General features: G+C 39.1%; 1 protein-coding gene and 3 pseudogenes across 2 annotated transcripts in view; 1 reads left to right on the top strand and 3 right to left on the bottom strand.

The window, feature by feature from the left end:
- Window positions 1–2154: 2154 nt before the first annotated feature.
- The window catches only part of MAP2K4 (mitogen-activated protein kinase kinase 4), a 168483-nt gene continuing 150844 nt past the window's right edge, over window positions 2155–19793 (bottom strand). For both annotated transcript variants that reach the window (XM_077166020.1, XM_077166019.1), the window contains 3 exons: window positions 16618–16766; window positions 5966–6011; window positions 2155–4731 (listed from right to left, as the gene is read on the bottom strand). In XM_077166020.1, the coding sequence (XP_077022135.1) occupies window positions 4618–4731; window positions 5966–6011; window positions 16618–16766 (309 nt within the window). In that variant the 3' untranslated portion in view covers window positions 2155–4617. The remainder of the gene's footprint in view (window positions 4732–5965; window positions 6012–16617; window positions 16767–19793) is intronic.
- On the bottom strand, window positions 8825–9651 carry LOC143688270 (DNA-directed RNA polymerase II subunit RPB3 pseudogene; annotated as a pseudogene).
- On the bottom strand, window positions 8990–15421 carry LOC143688269 (enoyl-[acyl-carrier-protein] reductase, mitochondrial pseudogene; annotated as a pseudogene).
- On the top strand, window positions 18103–18802 carry LOC143688271 (dynein light chain 1, cytoplasmic pseudogene; annotated as a pseudogene).

Raw genomic sequence — 19793 nt, 5'->3', positions numbered from 1 at the left:
TCTTTCCAACATACAGAAGTTAGAAATGGCAGATTTCAAATACCCCTAAAAGACTGGGAGAAGGAGTTATAACAGAGAAGATAAGATTTAACAGATGGGTATGACTACTGAATCATTCATTATATTGATATTTCTTTCAGTTTCCAATGTCTTGGAACAGCTAGAGGGAAAAACAAACAAACAAAAAAAAACCCTAAAATGGTAGACCAGTAACTCATACCACACTCTGAAATATGTTCTACAACCAGTTGTTACAATGTACTTTGAAATTTATTTTTTTGTATATATGTTATAGTTCATAATAAAAAATGTTTAAAAAACAGCCAGGAGTTGGAGGTCACATAGCCAAAAGCTAGAAGTCAGAGAAAACCGGAAGAGCAGACATGTGATGAGAGACAAAAATCCACATCAAAAAACACCAAGGATTGTAGAAAGTTACCACCAGAACACAAACTCCTGAGAGAAAGCATACTCCTTGCTGACACCCTGATTTTGGACTTCTAGTCTGAGAAACTAGAGACAATAAATGTTTGTTGTTTAAGCTAAAAATAATAATAATTGCAAGAACCTGAAAGTTCCTTCTCTGCCAAATTTCCATTCTCAGTGATAAGACATGCGATCACAGCCTCTATACTGAACTTTTAGATGTTGCTCCTAAGAACTGGGACCTAGAGCTTCTTCCGGTTTTCTCTGACTTCTAGCTTTTGGCTATGTGACCTCCAACTCCTGGCTGTTTTTTAAACATTTTTTATTATGAACTATAACATATATACAAAAAAATAAATTTCAAAGTACATTGTAACAACTGGTTGTAGAACATATTTCAGAGTGTGGTATGAGTTACTGGTCTACCATTTTAGGTAGACTAAACCATTTCTGGTTAGTTCAAAGGTAACTACTTACTATATAGCTGCCTTTAGATGGGCCACTTGGCCACACTGTGGCCCCCAGAATCCCTGCCCTCAACCGATTTCCAAGACAACAAAGCTGGCTCCAGTAAAGCTTATGGACAGAATCTCCCCAACCTGGAACTCTCTTGTCCACCTCTCAACCCCACACTTCTCTAATGGCAGTATTTATTAATGTAATTTCTTATTGTAAGAGTTATAGCTTAGATGTGTATCTCAGCTCTGTCTCCAACTATAAGAGTTATCTGAGCCGGAACTTACTTTTGTAAGCCTTCTTTTTTTTCTAACTACCTTACTTTGATAGACTGTAGTTGGGATCATCTGAAATTAAGAAAATATAAGGTATTGCATTTATAAAGCAGGTGACACATGGTCTATCTACCATGCACCTAGATGATACTCAGCTGAGATCTGGAAACTCTGTGGGAGGTCATCCCTTTAGTAGATAGAGGCTTAGCTGGAGAGGCCAGTATTCCTACAGCCACACCTTCTCTGGAAAATGTTTAATACTTACCACCTCTGGTTCTGTAGTGGTGTCTTTTTGCATCATCCAGGTTAGGAGCAGCCTCAGGAAAAGGAATAGGGCCTGAATTAGTATTTGACCTATGAGTCAGAATTTGATCAATGTCAAGGAGGTGGTAGGGTAACGGTTAAGTCCAGCACTGGAGCATCAAAGTTCTCTCCTACAATTCCCAAGTTTCCATGACTTCTTGTTCTCCTCCACTGCCCCTCCCATCTATACACCAACCAGGTCTGAACCCCACAGGTCTTTTACCCACAAACCTCCTACCCTTTTCTTTCAGGTAGCAGTGAGCTATTACAACCTAAGCTCACATCTAATGCTCACCTGGCAGCCAGGGGCCATAGCACTAGGAGCAAAAAGCATGGCTGGCAGCCATACATGGGGTCCACAGTATACTGGGCTCTTAAAGCTGTCTCCCCAACAATACCCTCTTTCTTTCCTGTTAAGAAAGCTGGGCAGGTAAGGGCAAGAACAAACAAACAAGCATGAAGGAGGTCTGCATCACACCTGTCCAAAATGAAAGCAAAGCTGATGCTTCATGGATGTATCTATGGTTTCAAGAATAAGCAAAAAGCAACCATGAGAAGGAAGGAGGAAAAGAAAGAAGCCATAAACACTTCTGGAAGGATATAATTTTTCTCAATGTGAAGTGCACAGATAATTTAATGGAATTTACTTATTTTACCCTCTTAGGGTCTGACCTCAGAAAATCAAATTACAAAGTCATTGTCACATCCTAGATTTATTACAACTGACCTGCAGGCAAAAGGATAGAACTATTACATAAACACTTCGATTCCATGTATATATCTTAAATAGAGGAGGAATTCAAACAAGAATACAGGATAAAATATTCCAAAGCTCCAAGAAGCAGTTATGTTACTGAGCTCCATTTTTACAGACAAATAAGGCAATATCCCTGCACATTAGCTTTCTGATAATTTTTATACATTTTTCTATGGTACAAGAGAAAAATAACCAGAGCTCACAATGTACAGTTCTTACACTATTTTCACAGTTTGTGAACACTATACACCCTTTTGTTTTAATAAAGATACATTGTAATAAACTCCTTGCCCTTAAATTTATAGTTTATAATAATCTATGATTAATACACTAAAATTGCCTTTTTATGTGGTCATCCACACAATAGAACGATCAGAGTAGCTCCTGGACAGTCAGAATTGCTTTTATCTCCATTTGCATAATGGCAAAGTGACCCTGTGCTGAGCCAGATGGGGAGCTGACAACAGAGAAACAAAATTCCTCTTGAGTCCTTCGGAGAAATGGAGGATGGCGAGTTGGTGTGGCTGAAGGAAGACAACTAATGCCTCCTTTCAGAACACTGGGAAGTCTAAGGTTTAGGCTGCCATGGGGGAGGAGATGGGAAAATTAGCAAGTGGATCAAAGACATAAATCATTTTTGAATTCTGAAATTTACAGGGATGTAACTTTAAACAGCACCATTCTCTATTTATTTTTATAGTATTTATGACTGTCTTTCTGAGAGAAGACACAGTAATACACGCCATAATTTGGTTCTGTAACAGCATCACCTGCACCTCAGGCCATGGCTGTTTTATATTCCAAAGTGCTTGAACCACTCACAGTGCTGCTGAACCATTAAACAAAGCCTAATGTTTAGAGCCAGGGAGACTAAAGCAAAACCTACGGAAAACCTGGCTCATGGTGGGTGAAGAAGCACAGAGAAAGATGACAGATTCAAATGGCCTTTTATAACTGTTCTGGTTTTATTTGTGTAGCTGGTAAGAATTCCAATTACATGAAAGGTGACTTGCTGGAGATTCTAGCAGTGCTGATCCTTAGCAGTGCTGCTTCTAGCAGTGCTGATCAAGTGTGTCACTAGAAAGGTCGCCCCTTCATCACCCACCACACCAGTTGGGCCCCACTTCTCTCAGCCTTTCCAACATTAGAGGATAGGAGATAGTTGGGGCTAAAAATCCTTGGTAAGGAAAATCCCTGGTAATTATAAAGGTTTTTGATATAGGAAAAAAGGGAAATATTTGTTTAAGCAAAAGCCACATAGCAGCAATAGACCACATGGGAAGGAAAAGAGATTCAGAAACTGAAGACCTGGACCAGTGATGGCGAGAAGCAAACAACTGAGATTTGGTCTTTTGCTGCCCATAAGAATCTTTAGGTAATCAATCAAGGCACATTGCTACTAGCTACTTCTCCGTGTTAGTGAGTTATGATGGCTAAAGTATCAGGCTTAGGAGCAAGGGAAAATATATAGCTGCTACAAGTTGTTCCAGATCAGATATTAAAATGAAAAGCATCTGTAAACTTTGCCCTCTGCACTGTTTCTTCTTTCAGTCCTGGTGGTCTGTGGCAGGTGGAACATCAAGTTGGCAGCACAAGGAATTCTGAGAATGAGAAATTCTTATGATCAGCACCTTCTTTGACAAGTGGCAGACTCTTAAGTCTTCCCAACGAAGAGTAGAAGGACTGGTAAAGGAGAAAAGAACACATTCTGTCCTGTCTCAACATTTTAATGTTCACCCTCTTTGAACGCAACATGGTTTTTTGGTAAAGATTAATTCATTCTAATTTAACATGATATTTCAAACAGGAAATTTGGCTGAGCACATCGATCCCCAAACATCGACTGTGACTATAAAGCAACAGAATATCAAATCAGTAAATCTATTGCACTTGGTGAAGAAAGTAAATTCCTCCTTTGTCTCCCAACTCCAGAAGGCAACGTGTCTCATTGGCTGTGCAAGCTCTTCTCGCTCAAGCCCGAGTCTCTATGTTCAGACACAGTACCTATATCACTGCATTCTTCCAGTATTCACAAATCTTGCAGAACACCATTCCAGTAGCTGTGTCTCCAGGTTTCGAGTCTAAGAAGTGAATTTAAGATGTCATCTAATCACAGTCGACAAATTGATCGTACTGACTTCCACATTTCATGAACGTGTGCATCACAAAAGGGCAGGATGCGGTCTCTCTGACCAGCACTAACACGGTGTGCGATCAGTCAGGCATTACAGGGACGCACGTTCTATGTGACAGGAGTATACAGACATGATGGAAACGAACACCAATCTTATTGCACATGGTGTCTGGGCGAGCAATAAAAACACTGTGATACGGGATGAAAATTCTTGACGTCTTGCTTCCTCTCAGCCCTTTTTTCTAAAGTCTGATGTAGCAGTGCTATCAATCGACATACATGGGAGAGCTGGGAGTAGCTGGCATTTGATCCAAGATTTTACACACATAGCATGCGACCTCTACGGTACGTTCTTCATACATCAAAATAAAGGGATGTTTCTGCAAGAAAAATGAATAATAAAATATATATATATATCAATGTTTAGTTTCAGAACCCACCTGAATTTAGCCCAATTTCCATACAACATAGAACCAAAGTCTTCAAACAACACATGGCTGTGAAAAAAATGGTAACTCCATAAGTTCAGAGAGGCAAATACAGCCTTTATTTCATGCAGACATGTCAGTGGGTATGGGCATGCCCAGACAGGACACACTGTGATGGCCTGGAGGTGCCACCCTGGCAGTGAAGTCTAGAAGCTTATCTGTATACCTAAGGAGTATTAGTTGAAGCAGAGAGTGGAGTTGTTCCTCAGCAAAAAACCTAACTGGAGTCTCTACATCTGGGAGCCAAGAAGAACTAAGTGAATAGCAGCTGCTATTCCTCTTGGGACAAAGGCATACATTCTAATACCCTGGCCCCCTCATCTGCAGCAGGAAAAGGTTCTTACAAAATGGTTTTCAGTTCCACTTCTTCACAGTTCCACTCTAAAAGGTCCCACAGAAATCTTATGAACCTACTGAATGAATACCCTGTACTCTCCAGAGCTGAGAGCCCTGTATCTGCCTTGCAAACCCTCCTTTTGCTACTCCAACTCTAATAATAGTTTACTTTCAAAGCTTCTCTAGCTATGCTGACTGGCTGTCTTCTGAGTCACTGCTGTGGATGACTACAGGCTTGGCCTAACATCCTTGAAGAGCAAGAAGGTAAGTGTGCCAAGCCGGGGCTGTCCTTAAAATATTCCCACCTTATGGATCACAGTACTGTATTTACTGCCTAGATCAATGAACTGCTTAAAATATCCAAGTACATGGAATGGGTGAGAACTTCCAAAGAAATGGAAATTGTCCTTATGACAAGTAAATTTATACAAAAGCTTTTTAATAAAGGCAGAATAAGTATAATAAATAAGCTTTTTACTTTCTCTTATGGCTGTGTTACATGTATATGGACCATGCAGTGGAAAAATGGGATTCGTAAAGTGAATACTGGAAGTCTTTGGAGTAATTTTTATAACATTCCAAGGGCAAATTTTTCCATGAAAATTTAGCTGGTAACTCATTACTACAAATTTTCACTTTCCAAATATCTTTGTTTAAAACATTAAAAAACCTATCAATTAAGGCTCATATATTTGTCTATAACAGAGAAGCTATTGCTTGCTTGGTGAATATATGTTGAGGGGATTTGGGGGTAAGGAACTATCCAAAATTCCCAACATTCCAAACTTACCAGAAGTTCTTTATACTTTGGCCTTTTGGATTCATCCTTTGTAAGGCTAAAATAACATAAAAATAAGATTATTAAAATGGAGACACATTTACCCAAGTATTTTTCTTTACACAAATGAAATATTAAGAAGAATTGAATAGTTTTTGTCCTTCAGATATAAAACAACAAAGCAGAAAATCTGTTAAACATTAAAAAGCAGACACATAAAATTCAACAAGCTATAATCTTAGGATATTCATTATAGAATCATTAGTGGAAAATTAGAAATAAGTATTGTCGAGGACTGACTAAAGAATTCTGGTATTGCTACGATAGAGTAAATATGTGAAAGTATATGTAAGTATAAAGATTGTATAAGTACATATATATATTACATATAAAAATATATATTTGTGTCAGTATATGTGTATGTGTGTATGTATGCATGCATGTTTTTCTAAATATATACACATATATTTATGAAGAGACACCCCTTTCTTCCAAGAGAAGCCAGGAACCTTGGGAGGTCATTTCCCCACCACCACCCCTGGGAGCTAAATTTTAAATTAATCTTATTGATATATCTTAATATTTTAAAAACTTTTGTACTCTGTATTTCAATTCTGTGTAATTTGATTCAAAAGCTTACAAACAGTACAACTGCACTTAAGAATGCCCCTTTTTTGGGTTAATATATAAAAACCTTTGCCCTACTGATAATCTTCCACTTGTCTGATGAATGCTGCCAGATACATTTTCATTTTAAATTACATTCATCTGATCTATGTTAGCCCATGTCTTAATCACCATTCTCTTCCAACCTCCATTAAATACTTCTCTAACAAAAGTTAAATAATATTGGCAACATATTTCATCCATTTCTGAACTCAGTGCTGTGTTTTTATATCCCAGGCTTTTTATAGTGGATACTGTACCCATAAATGAGCACATGAACAGGCTTACCTTCCCTGCATAACGTTCATGTGTTCAACAAGTATTTGAGTGTGTACTATGTACAAGGAACTGAACGAGAAGCTAGAGATACAATATATAGCAGTTTTACAGGTGCCTCATCACCACAGGGCTACCGGTATAGAAGAAGATTCTACAATGGACCTTTGAAGACCCAGTCTTGATTGTACTGATACAAGGACTACTACAGATCTAGTCCCCTGACTGCAAAAACAGGATCTTGATCCTTGCTCTTCTCTAGTCCTGCAACTTGCATAACGTGGGTGACAGTGATAAATACTGAGGCAGTGATTACCATCAAGACTTTTTCACTCCCCAGATCTTCACTTCTAAGGGGTGAGGCCAATCCCTATTGGTGCTCTTGTTCAGAAAAATAGTACTTGTAGGACTGGATCCTACAGGAGGTAAAATCCCGGCTGCCACTGACTACTTGTGGATCTGGAATACAGCAAGCCCACAGCTTCAGATATACATACCATTTTATAAGAATTTCCATTGCATTTTTGTTATACAAACATGTTTCTTTTCTTTATACTACTGCTATGCCCTTTTGATGTTCTCTTTTTCTATTTCATCTACTTCACTGTGTGGAGCAGAAAACTATGCCAATATATAAACTTACCACGCCATAAATGGAAATCTCAAACCAAATTATTATTAATGTTGACTATCTTCTGTTCCCGAATCATTACTGGCATTAGGACTGTTATAATTCGTGAGACCTGTGCTGTCAAATAAGATAGCCACCAGTCCAATTCATTACAATTAAAATACAAAATGTATTTCCCTAGTTATGTTAGCTACATTTCAAGTGATCAACAGATCACATGGCTGACAGTACCACACTGGACAGAACAGAGTATACAACATTTTCATTATCTTAGAAAGTTCAATCTTTTCAGTTATATCCAACATGCTGTTCTATCCAGGTATGGGGTATTTTAGTTTATGTCTTTTATTTCTAGAAATTCTATTTTGTTCCTTATAAATTCCTGTTTCCTAGTTACATTTCCAAGCTTCTTCATTTTAATTTAAATTTAGGATAAATTATTTCTGATCATTCTAGTATCTGAAGTTTACACAAATCTATTCCTCACGTCAGTTGTTTCTGCTAATTCTCAAGGCCTCTTGTGAGTGCTGCAAATTTTTTTATGTGTGAACTATTCAAATTCATTTTAACTTCCTCTTTGGAAATTCTTTGAGTCCTAGACTGAGATTAAATTTCTCCAGAAAGACTTGCTTTTGCTTCTGTCAGTCAACTGGCTTCAGGTATTTTGGATCACACAGTTACTATGAATTCACATAGCAAATTCACTTTGGGGTGGGTTTATGATTCTGGATTTGTGCTGCACTCAGTGCCAGGGTCAAGACAGGCATCTTTATGGGCTATCCTTTTTCATATACCAAGCTTTATTTCTCATTCACTTTTATAATTGGATATTACCCTTTAGGATCTCAACTTAATGCAAGATTGTTAGATTACCCACATTAGGTGGACGCTGGGCTTTATTTGTTATCCCCTATATCCTTTGCAGTTATCAAAGCAGAAGTCCAGGGCCACAGAAACTCTCAAGGGAAGAAATAGCCCTGACACCGCCTTACCTCCAAAATTTCTGATTTCACTTAATTTTGTTTTTTTTTTTTAATTTCACTTAGTTTTAGTGCTTGTGGATTCCTTAGTTTTATACTAACTTGTGCTATATTTAAAAAAGCATACTAAAAACTTTTACTCAGTGTATTAGTTGTTTCAATGCAAGTGTTGTCCAAGCTATCTCATCCACCAAAATAATTGGAAGTGGTCGCATGCATCATTCTATGCTGTTTCTCTATTCTCCAGTTATGTTCTGATTTTGTATCTTCCTACATTGGTGTATAAATTTGTGTGTACATGTTTTAATTAAAGGCTTGTCATTCTATCTTTATTTTGAAATGTAAAAACAAACAAACAACAAAATAATATTGGATTTGTAAAACACTCAGCTTCTTCAATCCAGATAGGGCTGATAGGACAACAGTTTTGGAGCTCAGAGAGCCACAGGAATTCACGTTGTAGTAAAACCTCTCTGGCTTGCCACTGGAGTCACAGAGAGCCCGTTACTCATCCTCATCCAGCCTGTTACTCACACTCTAGCCATTCCTCTGGTTGGGGAGACACCGTGTGCCTCACGGCACTGTCTAGAGCATACTCAAAGTCACATCTATGGCAGGATTCCACTTGGCATGTTCCTTGTCAAAGTCCTTTTGTTATAGGCTTAAAGTCTCAGCTCCCACCCCTTTCTGAGCTTGATGATAAGGATATCATGCTGTGCCACATAGTCACTGGGGTTATTATCTCAGCTTTGTGACATTCCTGGAATCACCCAAGGCTGTTGGAGATGAGATCTCAAGACATGACATGACAAGTCTGGTCTTCATTACCTCGCACAACAAGGCAACTCCACTGAGCCTTTGGGGCAGAACTCTTCACATGGCAGTTCCAGGAGTACTGCAGCTTGTCCACAATCTCATCAGTAGTGAGAAGAATCAATCCAAGCCTGTGATCAATTAATTCATTGTGAAGGACTCAGGAACTGGCATCAGTTTGTACTCAGTCAGTGGCTATTTATAGGCACCTCAGCAATGAAGACCCTCTGAATAGAACTGGCCACTGCCAGGTTTATATTCTCAATGATTAACTGGATACATTCATCTGTGAGCTCTGTGATTCACACCATAGGCTGACTGGCATATGGCATCACACTCTGCACCTGTCAGTTCTGATGCTCTGGTATATGTATTTTTTTCATTTTTTGAACTTTTTAATTATTTCAAATTTAGAGCACAGTTGCAAAAATAATAAAAACCAAATACAGAGAACTCCAACACCAACCTCCCAGATATCCAGATCTACCAATTTTAACATTTTGTCCCTTCTGCATTATCATTTCCTTCCTTCCTCTCCCCATCTTTCCTTTCTTTCTTTCTTTCTCTTTCACTGGGGCTGGTCTAGTGGTGGTGACAATCCTCAGCTTTTGTTTACCTGGGCATGTCTTAATCTTTTCCTCATTTTTGAAAGCCAGTTTTGCTGGATACAGAATTCTTGGTTGGCAGTTTTTTTCTTTCATCACTTTAAATATGTCTTCTCCCTGCTTCCTTGCCTCCATGGTTTCCAATGATATACTGACATATAATATTATTGAGGCTCCTTTATATGTGCAAGTTGCTTCTCTCTTGTGGTTTTCATAATTCTCTCTTTATCATTGGTAATTGACTGCTGGATTATAACATGGTGCAGTGTTTGGGTTTGTCCTGTTTGGAGTTTGTTGAGTATCTTGGATGTATATATTCATGTCTTTTATTAAATTTGGGAAGTTCTCAGCCATTATTTTCTTGAATATTCTCTCTACCCATCTTTGTTCTCCTGGGATGGCCACAGGGTACATATTGGTTCCTTAGGTTCTGTTCACTTTTCTTTATTCTTTCCTCTTTCTGCTACTCATACTGGAGGACTTCAATGGTCTCATCTTCAAGTTCACTGATTCTTTCTTCTACCAGTTCCAATCTGCTGTCTAACCCCTCTTGGAAAATTTTCATTTCAGTTACTGTGGCCTTCAGCTCTATTTGGTTCCTTTTCATAACTTCCATCTCTCTACTGATAATCTCTTTGTGTTTTTCTATTGTTTCCCTGATCTGATTTCCTTTAGTTCTTCGTCCATATTTTCTTTCAGCTCTTTGAACATATTTAGAACTGTTGATGAATGAAGTAACCATGGGATTTGTTTCAAAGGCAAAGAAAGAGTTCTACTGAGCAAAAGCAACATGCATATAGAGCACCTAAGAATGGAGGCCTGCTTTCAGTTACAGTTTGGAGACGGTTTATATGGCTGCTCAGGGGAGAAGTAGGGTGAGGGGTAGCTATGAATCATTTGGGGCAGAATGTCTTTGGGTAAAATGTAGGTTTATCAACAAGTTCCAGGAATAAGATGCTTGCATAAAATCTTGGCCATCTGGTGAATGTCTGCAGATTCTGCCACCAGCTCTGACTTGTTTTCTCATAGAGGAGAATCTCTGTTGCCACCTCAAAGGATTACTGGCATGCCAAGTCAGCTAGTCTCTTTCTCTTCTTCATAGTTCCCTGGATAAAGTTCAGAGTGCCCTGTATAAAGCAAAAGCTCAAGCAAATCAAGATGGTTAATATAGTCATGAACCATTCCATTTTCACAGAACCATTTTTTTTTTAAATGTCTGGAACTTTGTCTGGAATGTCCCATTATCAGATCTGCCTCATTTATGGTTTCTAATGCTTCCTTGCCTGGACCACCATCTCCTATTTCTTTGGACATTTTGTAACCTTTTGTTGAAACCTGGGCATTTTGATATTTAGCATGTTATTGCTAGAAGTTAGATTCTGAGGCTTCTGTTACTTATGCTCGTATCCAGCAAATGTTAAGACAGAGGCTTTCTTGAATGCCAAGAGCTAATAATAACAAACAATGACAAAAGACAAAAAGGACAAATGAACAAAAGAAAGAAAGAAAAAAAAAGAAAACATCTTTCCCAGTTTTTGCAGGTTGACCTGTTCAGTGTTCTCCTTTAAGGTTTATCTATACAGTGAGTTTGGAGAATAGCTCCAGACCAAACCTACACAGGAGCTTCTTTGGGCCTTTCTGTGCATGCCTCTCACATTGTACATGTACATGTGACTACAGGAATCATCTCATTTACATTGTTAGAATGCTCCCTCTTCCCTAGAAAACAGTTTCCTCATGGTTTGTGCACTGGATGTTGTATAGCCAGCAGTCTCTTACGCCAGGCAGCATGACCTGAGTGCCCTCCCACAGCATTTTATGGGAGAGCTCAGTAAGCCACCTTCAGAACAAAGCCACGTGCAGAACAAAGTTCTGGGACAGCAAGTCCCTCAGGCCACCACCGGACAGACTGGGACAGATACATGCTCCAGATATGTAGTCGAGGTTTACTTTGTTCCCTCTGGAACTAGATCCGAGGTTCTGCACTGGGAACCTAGGTGGGCTCCACACAGAGCTTATAAGGCAATGGGGGAGAAACCAGACAGGGCACCAACGGTTCCTAGTCTTTAAGTGACCTTTTCCTTGATTCAGCATTTGTCCTATTACTGCAATATTTTAACTGATATCTGGAGGTTGTAAAAAGATGTTTCTGCCAGTTCTTACTGGCTGATCAAAGCTACTGTAGGGGGATAGAACCCTAAGGCACCTCATTCCACCACCTTGATCCTCCTTTATCCATTTTTTATTTGGGTTGTCCTTATTGAGTTGTAGGAGTTCTTTATTTTTTTTTTTTATAATAAACCCTTATCAGATACATGATTTCCAAATATATTCTCTTATCCTGCAGGTTGTCTTCCCACTTTCTTGATAATACCCTTTGATGCACAAAAGTTATTAATTTTGATAAAAGTCCAATTTACTTTTGTTACTTATGCTTTTGGCGTCATATCTAAATACAAGTCTTGAACATTTATCCTTATGTTTTCTTCTAAAAATTTTGTTTTTAACATTTATATTCAGGTTGTTGATCCATTTTGAGTTAATTTTTATGTATGGTGAGAGGTTGGGGTCCAACTTCATTCTTCTGCATGCAGATTTCCAGTTTTCCCAACACTTTGCTGAAGAGACTATTCTTCCTCCATTGACCTCTACCCACTAAACACCTTACACCCTCTCGGTTATAACCACAAAAATGTCTCCAGACACTGCCAAATGTCTCATAGGGGTAAAATCATTTATGGCTGGGAACAACTCTTGTGTTGTCTATTTTCCCAGTAAGGATAGAGGCTCCATGAGGGTGGTCCAGCCATTGGGACCCCATTTCCTTGACTCCCCAAGGTCCTTAGTAACCACTCTTCCTTGATGATTCTTCCCCTGCCCCTGACTGAGCTGCATATGCACACCAACTGAGATAAGAAGTCAAATCTTCCTTTTTATAAGATTCTTCTTGTGGGCCAGCTGGAATACAGAGACTATGTCTTACTGGCTTCTGTACCTACCAGTGCCTGCCCAGGTTTTGGTTTCAGGGTGTCAGGAAATGAGGAAACAAGTGAATGAAAAGTAAGGAGGAGCTTCTTAGTGCTTTGAGGGGGCAGGTGCATTTTTCATCCTTCTTGGCAGGGATGGCTTCTATTTATTATTACTATTTTTTTAGGAAGTTCACACTTTATTAGATACTTTAAGGCTGGCTCTGGGGAAAGCCCTGGCTGGCTTCAAAATCCTCCTAGTAGGAAGTGACAGTGAGGAGAGCAGCATCCTGGGAAAGATCAGGGGCACATACTTACGGTCCATCCTCCTTGAACCATAATTGGATGAAACCAATCCTGCTAGTCCATCTCCCTTCCCATTAGCTTTGGCTCTTCTGGGATTATCACATGGTGAGAATCTGTTTTCAAGACACAAAGGGCTTCACTGACGCTTACACGGCATGCTGGTAGTCCTTCAGTGGGACCTCAGAGCAGATGGGGGCAATGAGTTGGCCTTAGTGGATGAGATCGTACAACATGAGGATCAGCTCCTTGAACTGGTCTGGACTGTAGTCTCCTTCCACTGGGACAACCAAAAGCCCCAAAGTTTGATATCCTTAAAAATAAGCAGTTTCACAGAGGCTATGATGGGTTGCTTTGCCATCCCCCTGTAGGTCACCATGGTTTCTCTAGGCACTAAGTACCACAGCAATTCTGTAGAGCTTCTTCAACCGACACAGTTGTGAGCAATCCAGGGCTGAGGCATGTCCTTCCAGAAGCTTTTCATCACAGGCTTTCTGAGTTCCTCCTTTATGAGGACCTGCTCAGCTCCCAGATTCTTCAGTCTGTCGCTCATCCTCTGGATGTTAGGTCTATCTCGGACCACACAGATGGTCCTCAGGCCCAGGGCTGCAGAGATCTGGATGAGCACTTGCCCCGCTCCACCGCTGGATGCCTTCCGGATAACAGAGTTTCCTGGCTGAAGCTGCTTGAAGTCCATCAACATCTGGTAGGCCATGCAGGGGCTAACATCCAGGGTGGCAGCACTCTGAAGATGGATGTCACTTGGAATTCCAATCAACACTTCCTCACTGAACACAGCCTTGGTCCGCCAGGTCCCCAAGCAAGCCAGCCTTTGTTGGAGTCAGCCAGTTTCCTCACTTCACCTCGGTCACATTGCTGCCCACACTTCCACCACATTCTAATGCCTTTGTTCCCTCCAACACCAGGCAGCTTGGGAAGGAGGCTGTAATTTCCTTAGATCGTATTTATATGAGGTAGATTGATGGGGCCACTAGCATCTTCACGTGGATGGCTGATAGTCCACAGGAAACAGCTCCAGGTTCTTCAGTTCAGTGAGCTTGGCTGGATCTCCATAATGCATGCAGATCAATGCCCAGACCCTGAGGGCTGGGTGGATGTGTAGTAGGAGGAGACAATCCCCTCACGACAGCCTGAAGCAGGTAGAAGGCACTGCCACATAGCCACAAGCTCCTTTCATGCCAGTCTGGTATATTTTAATCTAAGGACTAAAGGTTTTCTTCAGGTAAAGGAAATTTCTTATCTGCCTACTATCAATTAAATGAAATCTGCCCACTATCAATTAAATGAAATCTGGATTTTTCCATCATGTCTCATTTTCATCTCTTTATCCTTTTCTTCTTCTTCTGAAGAAAAACTCAAAGGCTTTACCTATTATTCAGATGTAGTTAATCTGTTATATACCAGCATTTTTTCCCATTCAATTCAGAAATCATGTGTACTACCTGTAAACAACCTTTCCTGAATTCAAATTATACCCCTCTCACATTTTTCCTGAGTTTTGTAGTACAATTTCACGAAGGAATACATGTTCAGATTTTGCAGACTGGTACAATTCCTGAACCACTGGGTGTTTTCATTTGCCAGTGATTCTTCTTTACTTCTTCATCCCTAAAAGGGCAACAGTATTTATCAAATATCACAATTATAGGTCTAGAAGATTATAAGAAATAGGTAGAGAACTATTACTAGATGGTCATCATGACAAATCAAGTACTTATCGTTAATATATTATGACCCTTTGGAGGGGTACAAACCATTGTAATAGCCAAGATTTTTTTGCCCCCCTAAGAACCAATATTCACCTCTCTGAGAACAATATCATCTTGTTAATTATGCATGCTCTAGACAATTTTAAACATGGAACTGAGTTGATCAATACCTATAAATGGAGGGAGAATGGTGTGGAACTAGGGAATGCTGGATGCTGAGTAGCCCAACTAGTAATGTCAATGTTACAGGTTAAACTAAGAAACAAGTAGAATGGATGAACTGGAGAGCTGATGAACATGTCATAAAAGTAGATATGTTGCAACTTTAGATGATAATGATTTGGAATGAGATGGGCCTGTGAGCCCACTCTGAGCAAACAATGGGACACTGATGTCCATAATCTTTAACTATGGAAAAGAACTGGCACCAAGGAAAGTGGAATAAATATATATATAAATATATATATTCATATATATATATACAGTATATAAAACAAAATCAGTAAAGAGATGAAGAAACTGAAGAAGGATTCACAGATGATCATTGTGGATATTATGTTCTATGCACTTTTTTTTAATCAAACATTTCATAAAAACAATATATGAAATGATCACATGCATGCAATTATGTAAACTGTATATATGTGTGCAAATATGGTGGAAATAGACTGTTGATAAGGAGAAAGCAGTCCGTTTGAACATTCTTATGACATTCTTCTAACTAGAATATCTTGCAGCATTGTTCTACCTTCAGAAACCCACCAAAACATAGAATTTAACTAGAGCAGATAGATGAAAGGGACTTAAAAATTAATAGTCAAACAAATGTTTTCTAGTTATTCAAAAAAAGGACAATGATAGACTCTGAAATAATATGAAAAACCTAGAAAGAGAGAAACAGCATTTCTGACGGGCAAAAGATACAGAGAAAAAAAGTATTTTTAGGAATCATTAAAAAGATATTCTAAATACCCTTTTGCTTATAAACATCTTATTTTTAAGTAATTATGTTGGATAAACAGAATAATTTTCAAAAAATATTTAACAGAGACTAAAACTATGAACTAGAACTGTATTGTCACATCTGCATAATCAATGTTATGTGCTAAACACACACATACACACACACACTATTTAAAAGTTGGGCAAACAACATCAACAGGAGGGGTTCAAACCTTCTTTGGGACAAGGTTTCAGAGGGCCATTATATAGTTCTCTCTTTTGAGCTTTAGGCCTAATATATACACTCAACTATGTTACATATTAAGTTAGAGCAGTGATCCATCCACCCAGGACAGTCTAATTTGGTAAGGACTTTTGCTTAGTAGAAGCTTCCAGGTGATTTTAGTACAATCTCAATGTGAGATCCACATCAGAATAAGATGAACAGTCTCACCCAGAGACAGGCTGGTATTTCTTGTACCAGGTATTGGAAGTCTGGGGGTAGCAGCTTCTCCACTACCCACTTCTATTTTTCTTATTCACTGAGTAGTAGAATAAGAAGATGATGCCTTGCCACTACCTGGAACCTTCCATATAGCCACACTGTTCCAGAGTCATGGCTCAAAAGGCCAGGCAATGTGACAAAATCACATTGGTAGCCTCCCCAGTACAGACTACCAATGCTGCTAAGATGAAGTAAATTGCAGTGCTCTCAGTACATGTGACTGAGGGTTTGCAAATCAAGTACTCACCACAAGTTGACAAAGTTGATGAAACTTGGGGAGAATTCCCTTTCCTCAGAATTACTCAGCTGTGGAGGATCTCCTTTCACGACTTGTGTTAGTTGATCAAATACACTGTTCCACTTTGGATAAGGAAATCGGCCTGTTGCCAACTCGTACTAAAAAGTACACACAACAAAAAACAAAATACACCAGGAATTATTTACTACTGCCCAGTACAATGGCCATGGTGAAAATGTGAACCCCCAAGCACAACTCTTGTAAAATCTTGGATGGAATCCTGATCAGGTTAGAGTAGAGTCTACGGAGTTATTAAGGCTAAAGAGAGGTTATATTTAGAAATCAAGAGAATAAAAAGAACTCTATTTTAACCAAATTCAAGGACTGGGACTAAAGAGAAATGCCAAACTTAAGCCTAGTCAGAGTCCCCACAATGCATGCTCCAGGGCAGCTTCTCATTCTGGTGCCTTTGGGTTGGTTTTAGAACTTTTTTAGTAGAGTCTACTCAATGTTGTAAAAATTGGAATTTTTCAATTTCCTGAATTCAAAGTTCATGATCTAAAGCAGTGGTCAAATTCCTTTGTAAGGTAAATGAACATTCAACAAACAAAAACCCAATCTGAACAACATGCAAATCATGTTCTACAGCTATTCTGTAGTTACTACAATTTCAGTCAAAATCAATACTACTAAAGAAAAAAAGTCAGAGTGAACTCTTCATCTTGAAGTGTCAGTAACGATGCTCTGGACAGATACTATCTTGAAGCTATATCAAAACAGACCTGAAGAGCCTACGTATGTCCAAATGTGTCCAGGGTCAAAGTACTTGCTAATAATCAATGAATCATATTCTCATCTTCCTCCCAATCTGTTCTGAAAATAATGAAACACTAGATATTGTGCTTTTGCCAAGAAATATATGTAACTCTACCTGCTGACCTAATGAATCCCATTTTATGTGTACTGACCAGTAACTAATATATGAGAATAAGGCTCCAAATTTATTAGAGAGGAAGATGGCATAAAGGGGAGAGCCATTAGTACCTGTGAAGACTTTAACTTAGATTTTCCTTTGTTTTATGAGATGATTTTATCTCAGTGTCAACTTCTTTTTGTAAAGCTACAAACTCCAACCTACCAGCTAGAATAGAATTTAAATTTTCTGGCCTAAATATGAAATACTTGAGGGTCAATCTTCTAATACAAGATTCTTAATTCCAGGGAGATGATAACTTGAGGCTTTTTGTTAAAGTTATTTTCCTAATAAGAATGGCATAGGAAGTAGCAAGCCAACAGCTATGAAATGTTAGACTCATACAGCATTACATCACACTAGCTCTTAGTGTGATCAAGGACTTCTGGCTCAAAATGATTCCCCAAATAGTTAGATGCACCATGGCTTTGGTAGTAACAGCAGCTCTCGCCAGGCCTGAGCTGTGTTAGGCCCTCCCCCAGGAGACCATTGCACTTGGCCAACCCTGCTCCTCGGTAGGCATGTGCAACCCAAAGGCTGTGATAAAAAACGCAGACATGTCAGAGGAACTGCAACAGGACTCAGTGGAGTGCACTATTCAGGCGCTAGAAAAAATAAAACATAGAGAAGGACATTGTGGCCCATATCAAGAAGGAGTTTGACAAGAAGTACAACCCCACGTGGCACTGTGTTGTGGGGAGGAACTTTGGTAGTTACGTGACACATGAAACCAGCCACTTCATCTACTTCGACCTGGGCCAAGTGGTTGTTCTTCTGTTCAAGTGTGGTTAAAGCATGGACTGTGCCACCCAGCCAATGATCCATCCAAAAAACAAGGACTGCAGCCTAAATTCCAAATACCAAAGACTGAACTCCGCAGCCTCGCTAAGGGAACACCTTGATCTCTGAACCTTTATTGTGTTGTTTTGTACAGGGCATTCTCTGTACTAGTTTTTATGGTTATAAAACAATTAGCAAAACAGCTTACATTTGTATTTATTTTCTATTTCATATTTCTCCCTGTCCCATGTCTTTTCTTTCAAAATCCATTTCTTTCAAACAAAATAAATCTTTTGGAGAATGTGGGTGTTAACTGATCTGTTCAAACAATGTAGGTTTGAAGATGGCCTATCACTGATCAGATGATTAAGTTAGTGGGGTGTGTCCTTAAGGGGAGTTTTTATAGGGTAGCAATGACTAACTAGCCTGTTTAGCACTCTTTCACTCTGACCTGTGCCACAATTGTTGAGCATGGAAGAATAATAGAATGCTCCGAAGTACATGCTGAGAAATGCATAGCAGAGAAAGTTGGATTAAATCTTAAATTCCTAATATGATAATCTTTTCAGTGCTGGTTTTGTTAAATGTTGCTATAAGATTTCTGGGCTTTAGGCTTAGGCTTCAGTTGTGTTGGTACCTGTATAATAATACTCTCTTAGCTAAGCTTTCTACAGCTGTAAGATGGAAATAAATTGGGATAGGGACAAATGCTTTGCTGGACTCTGCCATTCTCACCCCAAAAGTATACCCTGAAGATTGAAGATGATATTAAAAGGTAAAATGGGAGTTTATGAGCATCAGCATTCTGTGCAGTTCTAGTAGTCTTTTCAGGAATTTACATTTTTTTTAACCTGTTTTGCTATATTCTTTAACTAGCTGAGGTCAGAAATTAATTAAATATGAATTGAAGCTTTTTCATTCAATGACCCAATTGAAAAAAAAAAGATTCCCCAAATAGCAGAATGCTAGGATTGTACTTTTCCAACCTAGAGAGACAGGCAAATCATGGCTCAAGATGAATAAAATTAAGGTTAAAAATTTCTTCCTCTTCAGGGTCAAATGGCTTAACAATGAAAAGTGTCTCAAGAGGAATTTCCCACATTTGGTCACAAGGAAGACTAGATGGAGCCCATTACACAGGTGAGCTACTGGCCTTCAACCCTCTATACAGAGAAGAACTCATAGAGACCTGGCAATTTTACTCATCTAGGGTAACTACTGGTAAAAACAATTAAAACAAGGGTATGTGATCCTGATCTGCAGGTTGATGATCCCAGAACCATACACTGCCAATGAAGAAACAAGGTTATTCAGTAAGCGACAAAAATTCATGCCCTGAACCTGGGTACCTCTCTGGGCTATGAGGTCTTGGGTCACAGAAAGTAAAGACAGGAGGAAAATCGAGGAAAGTACTTTTAGGCTGCCTACCTAA

This window comes from Tamandua tetradactyla, chromosome 6 (assembly GCF_023851605.1).
Source record: "Tamandua tetradactyla isolate mTamTet1 chromosome 6, mTamTet1.pri, whole genome shotgun sequence".
Classification (NCBI taxonomy): domain Eukaryota; kingdom Metazoa; phylum Chordata; class Mammalia; order Pilosa; family Myrmecophagidae; genus Tamandua; species Tamandua tetradactyla.
Note: the sequence above shows the minus strand (reverse complement) of the source record. Positions and strands in the feature narration are given on the sequence as shown.